We start from the raw sequence: 16,716 nt of genomic DNA on the forward strand, positions 1-16,716 counted from the left end.
TTTTCTGGTCCTGCAGTGTTACATCCCCTGGTTTTCCAGGGTAGCCCTAACACATCTCCAAGGTGTAGTAGACAGCGCTGTTTCTTCCCATGGCACATGCTGCATTGTAGTATTTCAGCTGACTTTTTTACAAAGTTCTGAGTTAATGCTTTCCAAGAATATGTGGTGAACTGTAAGCAGGCAGGTGAACTCTCAGGATTTTGCTTCTTTACTGGAAGCAATATCTACTGAATGAGAGAGCTGTATGGGTGAATAGGCTATGCTCTTCTATATGTTTTCCTCTGTTTACTCTGGAGCCACCCTTTGTGATGGCTGGTGAAGTCTTTGTGCTGTCACTTTTCATGTTCCTAAGTGATAGTAGTGGATAGTAGCAGATGGTATTTAAATGAGACCCACTGCAACAAGAACATGACCTCCTGATCTTGTCCTCTAGTCAGAACTTTCCGTCCTATTATCCCTGATGTTTTTTCCCCTCTGCAGCACCTGGACCTTTTGTTATGTTCCTAGGGAGTCATTGGTTATTTTTTCCTTTTTGCAAAATGAAGGAAGTATCTTTAGCTATAGTCAGGGTTTGTCCCTAGATATTTTCGTTCAAGGTTTAATGAGTGACATTTTGTTTTGCAAAAAAAAAGAGTACGGAGCAAAGCCTCCAGCATCAAAAGATGGCAACATTTGTTATCAGTGAGCTTGATAAGCCCTATATGGGCAGGTTCTGTAAATCACCGTGAGATATCTTTGAATCATTCTTAATCCATGAGTATTTTAAAAATAAAAATAAAAAAATATTTATTAATATTACAACACCATATGTTGAAGATAGTAATTCCCCACCATTAAGCTTTCCCACAACTAATAGACGTTTTGTCACAGCAAAACTTCCTCAAAGGGCTCTATTCCAAAGCTTGCTATTATCTTATTCATGTAAATTACCTTTCTGACTGCTATGTTCTTAATGTGTCACCAGCAGAAAATTAGCTCTTCTCATCATAGGTAGTTCCGTGTTCAACCTCATGTGCCAAATACCAATGAAAACTAACAAATTTCATCCAAAATTTTGACTTAAAACTTCATTTGAGGAATCCAGTGACCTACTGCCTGAGAGGAGGTCAGCTTCCTGGGCAGTTTGATTTCTCCCATTACCTGATGAACTTAGCAGCAGTGAAATCCTTCTCTGAGAAAAGAGTGCCTAATCCTTTGTAATGAGATTTACAAGGAGATTTTTATCCACAGAGTTTTGCAAGGAGATTTTATCCTAATATTTGAGGAAACGCTTGTTGCAAGCAGGGCCAGTAAGGGGACAGCTGATTTTGGAAGAGTGCAAAGCCAAATGCCAGAAGGATGCCTGATTAACGCGGCAAATCCCTGTTGTGTGCTGACAGTTCTCACCACTGGGTTGGTTCATGTCTGCAGGTCCAGCAGCTGTTCTCCAAGAACTGGCACCCCTGCTTTCCCACTGTCACATCTGTGTGGAATACCTAAATAAAGACTAACACTCTATATTTGTCTGTCTAGAGTAGAAGTACATGGATTTGCCAGTAGCGTCCTGAGCCCTAAGACACTCAGCTTTGACCTTACTATTCAAGGCAGGGATTGACTGATAGTCACAATGATGAATTAGTGTGGCAGGGAGGGGGGAAGGCAAAAAAATTTTCTTAATTACCTGAAAAATTCTGTTATGAGAATGAATTTTGTATTGTTGGGTTTTGAGTGGGTGGGGGGGCTTGGGTTTTGTTTTTTTCTCTTTAAATATATTGATGGTTTCTAGTATTACCTTCAGAACATCTAATCTTGTGCAGGGTGTATAAGGCAGCACTGTACAACATCTGATACTAGGATTCTGTCAACACAAGCTGATTATCTTGTTTGTTTCTCCTATCTCTTGCAAGTGTCCTAGCAGTGTCTTAACTACCGAACCACTGGAGTTACTTCTGACACAAAAAGCCTTTTCACATATCCAGACACTGGCGTGTAGTGTTACTACGAGCTTGATCTGGCCAGCCTGAGTGTAAATACGCCTCCTTCAAATGTAAATGTAATTAATTAATGGTGTGGACACAGGCTAGCTTCACTCAGATGCTTCTGACTTGTCGTGCCTTTCTGCCTATTCTGTTCTTTCCTGTTCCCCAGTGTGCCCGAGGGAATGCAGCTCAGTGACTTGTGCAAGTAAGAGCTCTCTTTCTCTTTCCAGAAGAAACCAGGCTGCTTTTTTTTTTTTTGGCTGTGTCTGATAGCTTAAAGGCAATGCTAGAAACAATACTAGCAATGTAGCACTTCCAGACTACTGAGTGATAAAGCTATTATTGTTATAAGGCTAAAATTTTGGGGAAAGAACTAAACAAAGACTAATAATTTGTGTAAGCAGCCAAGGAAAGTCTGTAGAAATACTGCTTGGGTTTAAAATCCATCAAAATGTAAATAGAATGAGTAGCAGCAATAGTGAAGAAAATCAAGTTACATCTGGTTTCTTTGGTCAGTTATGGTAAATTGAAAGGGAGTAGTGCTTCTCAGGGAATAGGGCTTTTCAGGAACAACAAACTGGGTATGTTGCTGCAGCTGAATGTGCAGAAGAAGCCTTTAGTTGTTTGGACTGATAAATCTCTTAATACATTTTGGTTCTCAGTGTGGACTCATGTGGGATAGTATGTTAAGACCTGGCAATACTTGATCCTGCATGCTGAGCAAGTGTAACTTTGGGGTTTGAGATGATTTAAAACATGCAGACACCCTCAGTGAGAAAATCCTTAGGACACTTTCAGTGTAGTTTTCGAGAATATTATGTAGAGTCAGAAGTAAGAAGCATCTGTAGGATTTTGTGAATTCCAAAAGTCAGCTACCTTTGTTGCTGTGTGTCAGAACCATGGAAGTGGTGGCAGAAAATTTACTGTTCCCAGAACATACAGCAGAAATATCTCCAGTCGTCATAGCTTAGTTCATTGCTAAATGTAACTCGGTACCCAAGGAGTATCCTGCATTGATTATGCTAATTTCTGCTGTAGCCCTGTTTGTATTTGTACATGTACTCACTGCACTGAGGGTGAAAAGACCTTGGCTTAATAAAAAGCTCCATTATTACTCTGATAAGAGAATGTTTTTTAACAGAAAGCCTCTGGGTGCTCTAAATTACATTGTTATTTTAAAAGAATTGTGTTAGTATTGTTTTAACCAACAAATCATAACAATTACTTGTAACAAATAACAGAGAAATAACAGAGTGTGAGCTGCCTTATTTGAAATATATATTAATTTTACCTGGTCCCTGTGATAATGTTTCTTTGAATCCTGTAGCAATAGGCATGGCAGTGACAAAAAGAGAAAATCCGGTGGCCATAAACAACACAGCATCCAGGTTGTGAGTTGTCTTTTCATTGACTGCAGTTTTCTTCTTCACCCCAGATTTCTCTCTCCCTCCCTTTAGTGCCTTTTAAGGCATCACATTGTGATCACTTGAAGTCACAAAATAGCTCACTCAAGTGATGTTGCTGTGCACAGTGTGAGGAGTTTGGCCTCTAGCTCATGTGCTTATGGAAATGACAGTCCCGCTTTAAGGCCTTGGTGATCCTGGGAGGGTTTCTTTTCCCTTCTATGACAGACTGCACGTAACCCAGGACAGCAAGAGGTCATTCACTGCCATTCACTCTTCATCTCCCTACTGTTTGTAGTGACTCAAACTTGCTTCATCGGTAGCTCAAACCTCATCTGAAGTGTTTGGGAAGGCAAGTGCTTGCTATTGCCATTTTTCTAGCATAGCAGGGAGTGTGTAGATGGTTAAGAGGGGTAACTTCATACACCCCTGCAGCAGGACCTGTCCACCAGCGGTCACGTCTCTAAGTCAAGTACTGTGTTAGACCTGGCCAATGGTGCACCCACACTGCAGACCATCCCCAAGCAGTGCTACCACTGGGGCACACAGTGTGGCGATGCTTGCTCTTCATCCCAGCACAGCACGAAGACTTGTCAAGCCGCCTCTCCTTCTCACCGTTCTATAAAACCTCACTTTGGAGTTAACCAGCAGTGCATGGAGGGGAAGCCTGTGTCCTATTCCTGGCAACCTGGAGTTAAAAAATACATCAGTTTAGCATCATGTGAAGATAAAACAATTCTAGGTTTGTATGGATCAATTTCTGCAGAAATCATTCATTCCAGTTGGTGGCAAGTGGGTTGTGCAGTTCCTGGGCCCCCATAGCCTTTCAGCAGGGACCTGGCAGGATCTTCCTGCGTTGGCTTTTGGCTACGTGATGCTGTCAACTCAGTCATCTTGAGTCATTTGTCTAAAAACAACTCCCTGCTGCTTAGGAAGAAAAGCACCTAGTGGGTGCCTGCCAGTCAGGAAATAAGAAATAGCTCAGTGTGGAAAGTTCATAGAATTACAGCTTTTAGAGAACAGTGAAGAGGTGCTAAGGTCTTCGTGCTCTGGTGCTGCTGCATAGCAGAAGTCAAATCAGTATTTGCTCAAGGAAGTTCACTCATCTGTCCCACTTGTGTCAGTGAGAAATGATTCTGCCATATTCTTCTGAGTGATTAAGGTCTGCATTTGCAAATGAGAATTAAATGCCATTCTCTGAAGGAATGAAAAACTCTGGATAATGTCAGTGGTGCTTAACTTTGCAGAGAGAGTAGTGCTTGTTGGAAGTTTCTGCTGAGTTTCACTACTGGTAACTTCTGGAAATGTGTGTGTATATATACTTTTTAACCCTTTTCCGTGAAATCTGAGGAAAGTTAAGGCTATACATGTGGTGAATGGCTGCAGTTTCACATTTATCACTCTCTCTTCCCACCCATGAAGAATGTCAGCCAAACTGTCAATGTTACTCTTGAGATTCATGGAAAAGCTGTAGTACATGAAGTATGACTCCTGCTAGGAGCTGTTGTGGGAGGGGACATGGCAAATCAGTAACAAGATCAGTTCTTTTCTTTTCCTATACTTTTACCTTAGTTGCAATGGAATTTCTTGCTCTGCAAGGAGCATACCTGGCTTTGTTAAGAATATTCCTTTTAGATGAATAGGGAGGTGTGGTGTGTGGGTTTTGTAGACTGGTGGGGTTTTACTCTTCCAAAGTTGAAGGCAAATGTGTCATCCTATAGCATGCTTCTTGCAAGGTCTTGGCAAATCAGTCTACCCTTTTGCCTCACAATAGAAATATTTTCCTATTATGCAGTGATTTGGAAGATGCTTGAGTACATCATACTAATGCTGAAAATAAGCTTGAAACTCAAAGTGAACCAATTCCCATGATTGTTCTTCAAAGATGTTCTGGGAGATTTCCTTGAAGCAGCTTAAAAAATTCTCAGAGCTTTCTGAAATTTACACCTCTGTCAGTTCATACTCCAGGAAGAATGTTTCCAACAAATGACATTTCCCCCCCAGTCCCATTTGTTATACAGCTAATGATGGCCCTATGTCTGCAAGATTGTTTCCTGTGATAACCTTTAGGCATCCACCTCTTTCATTCTTGTGACAGAGGTGAGATGAAAAGATAACAGTCAACAATGTAGGGAACAGTATCTAGAAAGAGGTGTAACAAACAACTATGGTCATGAAGAAGAAAGTGTCTTTGCTGCCAGGGGTCATGCTAGGTGTTTAAATCAAAACTAAGACAACTTTTTCTCATTGCATTTTGAGGAAAAAGCCCTCTAAGCTGACAAAGTTAAAAAGTACACTTGAAACCAGCCTCATAAAAGGCTATATTGTGTATTTTGGAGTGAGACCACATAATTAGTTTTATGTGCTTCATGTTGCAATGACCCCAAGGCATTGGAAGGTCCAACATGTAAGCTTCTCAGTGGTGTGGGACTGGCTAGCAAAGCATGTTTGGCCTGTATGTCCCTGGACAAGTGGCAAGAGCATGAAGTTCAGTGCAGACCTATTTACCTCGCTTCGCAGACAGGCGTTGCTGAGCTCCTTTCTTAGGATGATTTTGGAAACTCTGAAGTAGCCAAGGTAAAGCTCTGTGTTGCAGTCAGACAGAGCTCCTTTGAAATCATGAGGCTATAGTGAAAATTTTTGCTCTTAATTTTCCCTTTGTAGATGAGCAATACTCTGATTTGGGGATATATTTTTAAATCATCAAATGAACAGCTGTTTTACAATGCTTGCATTCCTGAAATTTGGGCAGGTATGTGTTGACTGCAGTACCAAAGGCAGTAACTTGTGCTGATGCACCTAATCTAGGGTATAGTGCTGTTACATCCCAAGATTAACATATAAATCATGAGCAGTGTGTATTTTACTCACAACAATATCAATAAGCAAAAAGGCAGCATGGCTTTTTCCCTCCTCCCACCCTCTAAACAAGAACCAGTGAATTAGAAATTATTGAAGTGAAGATGGTACTAATTTAGTGGTGATGGCAGTATCTTAGCTGATGGTAGGATCTGAGTGGTTATAAGCAGTACAGGAGAAAAGTAATCAAGGGCTAAGCCTGTTACTTTAAACCACAGGCCAGGGATGGTGGGACACAAGGTGTGTTCTGTAGGGGTATTTTTCCTGAACCACAATTCACAAGCTAGAATTTATTTCTTCATGGTATAAAGTTGCTCATGACATTGCCAGCCCAGCAAATACTTAAGAGTCTTTTTAATGTGAAGATTAAATATTAACTTATTTAAAGGGGGCTTCTCTTTGTGGTATAAAGATCCTATAAAGCTGTTGATTTGTCATTTGCTGAATGAATTTGAACAAGCAGTAGGATTGCTGTTCATATAATCTGACAATGAGGATAACAGCAGCGAAAGAGACAGAAACACTTAATTGTGTAAACTGGCAGGTATTTTTATTTGAGAATGATAAGACAGGATGAAAATTAGAAGCATTTCAGTGTTGTTTTTCACCTCAGACTGCAGGAACTTGCCAAAATAAAATTGTTCTGTACAGTCTAATAACTGCATTCTGACCTAAGGGACCTAGATGCAAAAGAGAAAAATACCTTCCTGGTGCTAGGAAGCTTTAATTAAATTTTCTGAAGTTTACTTAGGGATCTTTTTGATGAAGTCTCATGGGTCACATAATCTTAAAACTTCTTTTTCTACACATAAAGACTGTTAATTATTTTGAGTCTTCAGACACCAAGTTTGGCTCACAATTTGAGAATAGAAATGACGCTGCAGATTGTGAAGTACTTTAGTCAGAACTGCCTACAACAAATTTCCTATCCTGTTTTAGATAGCAATGTTCTCCCATCCCATAAGAGGATAATTAAGAACTTTTTTATGTTTCCTCTCTAGGGAAATACTTGTTTGTCCATCTGTCTGCAAAGATGTTTACTTAAGATATATGAGGAGCCAAAGACAAAGCTTTAGATAAAGTACTTTTAGTGCTTATTTTTGAAGCTGAGTGAGCAGCCCTATTCAGCAAATGTTTTTCATTTTCACCCTTTTAATTATTTTATCTTCTCCTTGTGTTGAAACCTTTCTAACTGGAGGTAAAAAGCATTAGCAAAATTTCAAGCAAAACCACTCACAGGACAGACTTTAAAAAGATAATGTGACCTCTACCATGCAGTGAGGTAATGCTGAGACTGCAGGTAAGTATAAGAGCAGGTCATGACACAATGGGACTTGTTATATTTACCTGCATAATTTGCAGGTAATCATGTCCTTCAGGGGCTGTTTTTCTGTATGGTTTGTGTCCATGTTTCAGACAGAAACTTGGGAGGAGGATGTGCAAGTATATGCACGTAATGTCAAATTCAACTGTTCTTTAGGATATGGTCTCCTTTAGTTTGAAGCCACCCTTGTTCTATTCTAAATGGGAATTTCTTCTTTCTGTGAGTGGAAGGAACTGAAACTTTTCCATTAACTTCATAGAAGCTCCTATGGACAGATAGAGGGTGCTGAGCAGATATTTTAAGGAAGAGGGAGGGGAAGAAGAAAAAAAAAGTTCACAAAAACCCCTCCACCCAACCAAAACTGCATACCTGAACAAAAAGAGGTTATCTGTGAGGAATCGCCTCTTTGTCTTGTATGGACTATAAAATGGGGAATGGCTGCATAATATAGTCACAGACCCTTTTCCTACAGATAGCTGCAGTTAAGTGGCATGCATGCCACCTCTGTGACCAAAGTAACCTTTCAGAAGGAAGTCTGCAATGCATACTGAAGCCCTGTGGATTTAACACTCAAGCCTGCATTGAGAAAAAGCTCTTTTGAACTGGCAGGAGGACTAATGACTGTGGAAATGTCAGAGCTGAGAGAGAGAAAACGATGTGGAGTGAAGTAGGCAGGGTATGCTCTGGTAACCTTTCACTCGTGCTGATGACCAGAAGCTTAAATTTGCTGTGTAATGTGAAGAGTCGAGAAAAGATCTTTTCCTCAGTGAATTTCAGGAATTCAGTGTCTGAGGAAGAGATCCAGTAAGAGAAGTGATATGAACAAAGCAACCCAGTAAGTACAGCCGCTCTCTGTTCAGCGTCTTAACCTGAACTGATGAATGAAGTGTGAAGGTTTTGAAGAAGCCTGAGGGCAGGAGGATGTACTACAACTAGTCAGGCAGTATACAAAAGTAGATTTGAACAATAGAATTTGCTGTTGGGTTTAAAGGAGGTGAGGCTGTAGGAAAGAAGGAAGTGGAGAAGCTTTAATTATACCTGCAGCATTCAGGGCCGAGGGGGATGAAAAATAGTGTGTGATGGGAAGAGAGAAGTGGTGGGGAAAAGCCAAGAGAAGGAAGTAGGTTACATGTAACAGTCTCACAGTGACTTCTCTAAGAACTTTCATTTAATTTTCTGCTTTCCAATGTTGCATGTATTGGCCTAGTTGTTGACTCAGAAAACATTGGTAGGTGCATATCTGAAGCAGAATGTGCTTACATTATGATCTAATGAATGTGAAAAGGAGTGTGCTTGCTTGGTTAATACAGGGAACTGGATCTCTTAAGCTCTTCCACTGACTCACCAAGCCTCAAGGACTGGCAAGAGGAGTACTAATTCCTTTTATACCCCAGAATAAGGTAGAGAGGCTCTACTAAAACCTGAAGTACAATTTGAAACAAGTCAGCTGTGTCATATATCTAACTTCTAGCCAAACATTTGTTCCAATATAAATTTACTTACTGTATCTTTTTTTTTCTCTTCCAGTTACTATTTCTTCAACTGCAGAAAAAGGTAATTTTATTTTATTTGTTTTATTTAAAGATGTGAATAGTTTTGTTGCACACATCTTAAGGGACATAGAATTTAAATGTAATCCTTTGTGTAAGCTATATTTAGTGAGTAGATTAGTGCTAAGAAACAAGGTAAATATTGTGAGATTGAGTCTGCTTAGCTTCTAGTTCCATGAGTTTGGGATGATGACAAGACCAGTGAGTAACACAAATATGATTTAGGTTTGCAAATATTTTTAAGTGAATACTCACCCTCTAAGAGCAGAAAAAGGAAAAGAGAGAAGGAGCCACAGCAGAGTCACAAGTCAGGTTTCTGTTTATGCTCAAACACAACCTGTAACCTGAAAGACTTCTAGAAGAGGAAGAATTGTTGTTCTGCATCTTGCTATTTTGAAAGCAGCGTGCCAAATTCATTGGAACTCCATTTTTTTAGGACTGTTCAGAACTGTGCAAAACACAACTGTTTCAGGTCAAGTAGTTAAGGCTTTTTTTAAACAAACTTTGCTTAAGTCTTTGTATTGGCTTTGACAAGTATATGCCACAGTGGGTAATACTTAGAGATACAAACTGACAAAAAAACCTTCCAGCATTACAGAGTCACGGACCTCAAAAGATCATCTAGTCCAGCCAGAGCAGGATCACCTTAGAGTATGTCATACAGGAATGCATCCAGGCAGGTTTTGAATACCTCCAGAGAAGGAGACTCCACAACCCCCCTGGGCAGCCTGTTCCAGTGTTCCATCACCCTCACAATGAAAACTTTTTCCTCATGTTTCCATGAAACTTCCTCTGCCTCAGCTTCCACCCATTGCCCCTTGTCCTGTCACTGGGCATCACACAATGACAATCACGTGCTCATCCACTTCAAAAACTAATCTAAAGTATGATGCAATTCCACAAGTTCAAAATACAATATATTTTATAGTGATTGTTTTTTTCCCTGTAGAAATACAAATTATTGATGGGATATTTGTTTGGGAGTTCATCTCATGTTATAGGAGGAGATGAGTGGTAGACTAAGCATAGATTTACATTTTGACTGTCCACAGAGGGCTGTCTTCAGAGTGTGAGACCACTGGTAAGAGGCTCTCATCAATTTGAATGCTTTTGTAAAAGAACACATCATTTTAAATTAATATATGGCCTTCCAGTATCTGAAGGGGGCCTACAGGAAGGCTGGGGAAGGAATTCTCAGGATCTCAGGTGGTGATAGGACTAGGGGGAATGGAATGAAGCTGGAGGTGGGGAGATTCAGGCTAGATGTGAGGAGGAGGTTCTTCACCATGAGAGTGGTGAAACCCTGGAATGGGTTGTCCAGGGAGGTGGTCGAGGCCCTGTCCCTGGAGGTGTTTAAGCCCAGGCTGGACGAGGCTCTGGCCAGCCTGATCTAGTGTGGGGTGTCCCTGCCCATGGCAGGGGGGTTGGAACTAGATGATCCTTGTGGTCCCTTCCAACCCTGAATGATACTATGATATAGCAGTTTTCTTCCCGATGGGAAACATCCAGCAGAACACTGTGAAGAGAAGCAACCTTGATGACATCTGTCCTCTTTCATATTCTAATGAAGAGGTGAGAGAGTGGAAAAACCTCCCAAACAAATTGTAAGCCATTCAATATGGGACCTGTGTCTTAGACTGGATTTTTACATTTCATTACACAGCTGTGCTTCACCTCAGCTTCACAATATTCTGCTGATGGATGCTGTGCTTTACTGTTGACCTGTATATGAATAAGTTTTGCTTTCTAATTTATTCCGGAAAGGCAAATTCCGTATCCCAATTAAGGAAACTTGGCAGAGCAGTGATGTTGATGTGCGTAGTCTGAAGCAGGTGTTCTTCACAGTATCACAGTATCACTAAGTTTGGAAGAGACCTCACAGATCAAGTCCAACCTGTCACCACAGACCTTATGACTTGACCATGGCACCAAGTGCCACATCCAATCCCTTCTTGAACACCTCCAGGGATGGTGACTCCACCACCTCCCTGGGCAGCCCATTCCAATGATGAATGACTCTCTCGGTTAAGAACTTTCTCCTCACCTCGAGCCTAAACTTCCCCTGGTGCAGCTTGAGACTGTGTCCCCTTGTACTGGTGCTGGTTGCTAGAGAGAAGAGACCAACCCCTTCCTGGCTACAACCACCTTTCAGTCTACCAAAGAATAAAAATCTTGCTTAATTAATGAGACTGACAGTAATTCTTGGAACATGACTTAGGCTTTTAAAAGCTGTCACCTGCACACTTCTTGCACCTTCAGTTCTAAAGCATGTCATAGGTATCCTATATATGTTAATTTCTTTAGCGTGGAGGTTAATCTTCAAATGAGATGTGAAGTCTTTTTGTTTGTTACATTTGAAATGAAAGCTATCATAACTTTAAGTTCTTAGAAGCTAACCCACAAGAGTCAGGAAAAAACATCAGAAGAGTGAAGAGGCCAAAAGTACCAGTAGCATTGATATCAATCATGTACATGAAATCAATAATGCACATCTTAGCAAACACATTTTACCCCATATTTCAATGTAGTGTATTCAAATCCTTTTACTCCAGTACTTAATTACAATTTTGGATTAAATTAGTGATGATTTCTTCACCTCATTAAGCCTAACTGTAATTTCATAGTCTTGTCTAGATTTGTATCCACTGGGATAGGGGAATAAAGTCAACTCTGAATCTTTCTTAACAATATAATATACTTCTTTTATATATTATTACCTTTCTGTAATCTAACTCTGTCTTGGAAGTAGTATTGTTTTAAAAATTGCAAAAGGATGTTAAGGGCAAATCTTGGAGGGCAGGGCTTAGCGTATTTTAGGAGGCTTCAAGGAGTGTGTCTTAAGACATTGTCCTCCTGAGGACATATATTATGGTCTAATATGCATCACTTTCTTCACAGAAAAATGATTTCACTTGGCCATAGCATGGCACCAAGAGTCCTGGATTCTCTTAGCTTAGCCAGCACTTCCTCATGACTCCAAGTCTGGCTGAGCTGGCAGACATTGGGATTTGAAGTTTTAACATACCTTCCCTCTAGATTGTACTTAACAAGGAAATAAACTGAGTCAGAATGAGGCTAGTTAATATCTGTACTGAATGCTGATGCAAGATGCTGCAGGGAGGGTAGTCTGCAGAGGACATACTGCTACCCAAAACGTGGGTAGATGGACTGCCAAAGTAAAGCTGTCAAAAATTGTGTTTTCCTTCCCCCTCATGTCTTCTGGAGCACTAACAGGACAGTTACCTGAATTCACAGTAGGAACAGGCACACAGGAGTGGGAAAAGAAGCAAGAATTTATTCAGTGCACAGCCCCTATGGGGTGCCAGTTGCAGATTCTTTCTCCTTGAGTTTGGGTGATGCACATCACACGTGAGTCTTGCTCTTCATTGAGTTGCCTCAGTTTGGCTGCTGAGGACAGACCCTTAGCTTCTAATGGTGGTAACAGATTGCAAGATCTCATTTTTTTTTGCAAGAACACTGTAACAGCAGCCTTTTTCCAGTAAGTACTGATAGCACTGACACAGATTTGTACCCCTGCTGCAGCCATTCTTGGTGCCTGTTATTCTGTGTGGTGTTGGGGCATTTACAGCCTGTGACAAGACTTTGAGGTTCTGCTGTGTAAAGTATTGTGTGTGCACTAAAAATAATCTTTCAAAAGAGTCTGAATTCTGGGGCTGGTTTTTATGGATGGAACTGATTACTGTCTAAGTTAGTTTTGCTGTGCCCTGCCCTTCTCTGTATCTCATTTCCTCTTTCCTTCTATTCAGCTCCTCTCTCTCTGTTCTTCCCCAGAGCTCTGATCTGTGCAGCTGATTCCACTCCAATTTTGTGTCTGTTTCTCCTCTTTTTTACAAACTGTTTTCACATGCTTTAATTGCTTAACCATGTTATGTTTGAATGTGTACAGTATGTTTTTAATAAAATACTACTTCTAATTGTGCAGTGCCTAGTACAATTGTACACAAGCTCTATCCTATCAGCAAGTCTATTTTAGGATCACTTTAGAAAAAGGTTTTGCTGCTTGCATTTTCAGTCAGCTCCATGGCTGAAAATTTGCCAAATCAGTAAGGTTGGAGGAGTCAGAAGAAAAAAAAAGTGTAATTCTCTGAAGAAAGCTCAAATACAGTGTTGGGTTGGGAGTGTTTTTGTTTGTTGGTTTTTCTTTTTTTACTGCAACAAATAGTTAAAATTGAGGAAAAATTATAAATTAAGACCACATCTTTGGCTGTGCACAAGCGTTTTCTGAGCTGTTGGAAGTTCCCAAAGTTTAAAGCCTCCTCTGCCGTCTATAAAGCATGCCATACAGATTCTTAAAGGGCTCTCTTTACGTGCACAGGAAAGGAGATCAGATTTCCTTCTTCCTGCAGCTGAAGATAATGTAAGTGAAGATAATTTAGCATGACTTCTTTTCTAAGACTTGCTGTTCTAGCACAACTCATCTGTTTCCTCTTGGACAAATGGTTAAAGAAACTGTTAGAGGAAGCAAGATTGGAAAAAGCTTCATGGGTCATAAGCTCAGGGTCTCTGGTCCTTAAGGCAACCAGATTATACAGACCCATTCATATATTGATTGAACTCCCTACTAAAGCCACCTTCATTTTGCTACGACTGTGACCACAACAGCAGGACTCTGATGATATGAAAGAAGATAACCAGACAGTTTTTAACTCGCATCTGGCTCTCATCTTGGAGCGCAGTCCTGGTTTGTACTGTCTGTGATGACCAGTGCCTTCTATAGCGGCACAATACCATGCTGTTTCTGTTAGAAGTAATAATGAAATTGAATTTTGTAGGTCAGTTATCAAATACTTCAGTAGAATCTAGAAGAGAATTGTAGTGTCATCTCTATCCAAGCTAGTCATGTGCCACAGGTGAAGCTATAGTCAGTTCTGGGAGGGGATTTTGTTGGTCGTTTTTTTTTTCCCCTTCAAAGTCTCTTTCAGAATCATACCTAAAAATGTATTATATCCTTGAAGAGTAGTAGCCATCACATTTGGGGATTTCTTATTTTTTTACTATATTTTTTCATGTGAGCATTCCTAGAGTGCCAAGTCTACCCAGGGAAAAGGGTTTAATCTAATGTAATTTGATAGGTCATTCTTTTTTACTCCCCACCCCCGCCTCCTCCCCCCCCTTTTTTTTTCCCCTTGTTCTTTTCAGCTAAATTCACCAAACTCTTATTTGTATTTTATTGCAGTTGTCTACCTTGTGGTTTTTCATCTGTCATTTTTCATGTTTGTGTGGTCCTATTGGAAGACAATTTTCACATCTCCTGCATCCCCATCTAATGAGGTAAATATAACATTAGAAAAATGTCAGTGCCTTCTTTATAAATAGCTGAACTGTTTTCAGTGATGAAATTTGTTAGCAGTACTGCATGATTCACCTTTCCCTTCTCATTATCTAAAATAGAACTGCATGACAGTGCATCATGAATGAAAATGATGAAGTTACTCTTAAAATACTGTGTATTTTGTGCAATGACATTTCCTTACAGGAAATGTGCATTTAATTCATCACAACTCCTGCAGTCATGTACTGTGCTTTGCTCTGAAGTAACTGGCTTGAAACCCCTATTTTTTTAAAACAAATAAATCAAGTACCATGACAACATCTTTCTATTTCCATTTTAGGCAGTTTTGACCTTTAGTTGGTCAATATATAATCATAACCTGGAGCACTGAACCACTGAGTTAAGTCAAGGGTTAAGGTTTAGGGGCAGTTGAGAAGTGAGTACATAAAGGACCTTTATATAATGGCAAAAGAATGTGCAGTGGCTGTAAAAAGTTTTGCTTTGAATAATAAATTGCAGTAAGCCTGAGATGGGTTACCTTGTTTTCTCTTTAAGATTTGTGTATCCTAAGGATTAAATACTGGCACCAAATTTAAAATACTTCCCTTCCTTGGTTTTATAAAGCTTCTAAATTGGCTAAACTGTTCAAAGCTTTGGTTGCTTTATGGGAGTTGAATTTATATTCTATTTTTGGCAAGTCTGATTTTCAGTGCTAATGTCAACCTTAAACACTTTTGAAAGAAGTTAAAGCCATACTTCTAAGGAAAAGCAAATACTGCTCTGCAGTGCTTAGTTATGCCTTAGAGGTCTGTATCTTAAAGCTGCAGAACGTGAAGTGAGAAAAGCTGAAGCATATTCTGCTGTTTAGCTAAGCAAAAAGAGTGGTACTGAATTATTAAACCTAAAAATGCAAAGGGGCTTGTCTTCACAGCGGGGTTTTTTTTCACTTTTATCTGCAATGGTTCAACAAGAAAATGATAAAGTTAAGCAAGTGGGCTAATTAAAACATGGTTGGAACTGTCTAATTCCAGTTTTTTAAAAGCTATAGGAAATAGAGACGCTCATAAAGGTAATGCCTAGTAACTTTCGCTGTCTGCTTGTCACAGTACTTACCTTGTTATGTCTGAGCAAGTTCCTTTTGTTCATGTACCGGTCAGTAATTTATGCTGGATATATTTAAAAAACACAGTGTGACTTCAGAATCTCCCCACTGTATGACATTTTCAGTCATGCAAATTAGCCACTCTTGCAAAACAAATAGTGTCCTGTGATCTTATTACATCATAGTCAAGCTTTCCATATTTGGTGAGGGATGATTTGGGCATATGACATATAATGAATATTTCGTGTATCGAGTGTAGCAGTAGATCAGATTTAGTACAATTTTCTTTTACAGATGGCTTTAAAGGGAAATAAGGGGGCGGGGAGGGGAACGACAATAACAGCAAATAAACACATTCAGAAAAGCAAACAACCAACCAAAAAAGCCCACCATCACTTTTTCTCTCTGAGCAAGTTCCTTCTGTTCATGTACCAGTGAGTAATTTATGCTGGTTACACTTAAAAAACAAAGCCTGACTTCAGAATCTCCCCATTGTATAAGTGTAAATGTATATATTTTCAGTCATTCAAATTAGCCACTCTTGCAAAACAAATAGTATCCTGTGATCTTACTATTGAACTAAAAAAAGATTCTGCAGCTGCTGTTGTCATAGTGTAATCCCTGTACATTTGTCAGAAGAAAGAACAATCAACATTATGCAAGATCCAGAAAGAGGAAGGAAACAAAGGGTCTCTTTTCTGTTTTCAATAAGAACTGATGGAACCTCATTGAAAATTCTGTTTGCTATGTGGTAACAGACAACTTTTGATGTCTTTGAACGTATCCTGCCATTGTCCAAAGAGTCTGTGTTCTCATGACCCTTAATTTCTGAAATTGCAACCAAAATACAGCTCTTTGGAAAGCCTAAATCCTGTCTGTAGTTTTGGAGTCATATTATGATGTTACTTGGACAAATTAAAGAAGTTTTACATGGTGTGATTGAGCTCCTTTTCTGTGCCTTAATGGTTTCCTATAGAACTGCTGCATAGAAGTAGTATTTCATATTTAATGCAACTTTTGCTTGATTGTAAGTCATGGGGGCAAGCATTGGGTCATCTAGCAGACTCAGAAGGGTGGTAGGCAGGGAAGCCTACTGCTTGCACCACTGTTAGCACCATCTGTCTTCAACTTCTGATGTGTGCATCTCCATTTTTTGTATTTGAGTAAATACCTATTTTAGAGATCAAGATTTAAAAATTAGGTCACTCTTGGTGACGACTGAAATAT

The 16,716-nt window shown here is 39.8% G+C and overlaps 1 protein-coding gene across 3 annotated transcripts in view; it reads left to right on the forward strand.

Annotated features, from left to right (window-relative positions):
* ZDHHC20 (zinc finger DHHC-type palmitoyltransferase 20) overlaps window positions 1-16,716 on the forward strand; it is a 50,094-nt gene that overhangs the window by 10,644 nt on the left and 22,734 nt on the right. For all 3 annotated transcript variants that reach the window (XM_068144091.1, XM_068144100.1, XM_068144108.1), the window contains exons 2-3: window positions 9,072-9,098; window positions 14,292-14,386. In XM_068144091.1, coding sequence (XP_068000192.1) covers window positions 9,072-9,098; window positions 14,292-14,386 — 122 coding nt within the window. The remainder of the gene's footprint in view (window positions 1-9,071; window positions 9,099-14,291; window positions 14,387-16,716) is intronic.

This window comes from Melanerpes formicivorus, unplaced genomic scaffold (assembly GCF_026170545.1).
Source record: "Melanerpes formicivorus ecotype bairdi unplaced genomic scaffold, bMelFor1.0.p_v2 SCAF_1, whole genome shotgun sequence".
Lineage (NCBI taxonomy): Eukaryota > Metazoa > Chordata > Aves > Piciformes > Picidae > Melanerpes > Melanerpes formicivorus.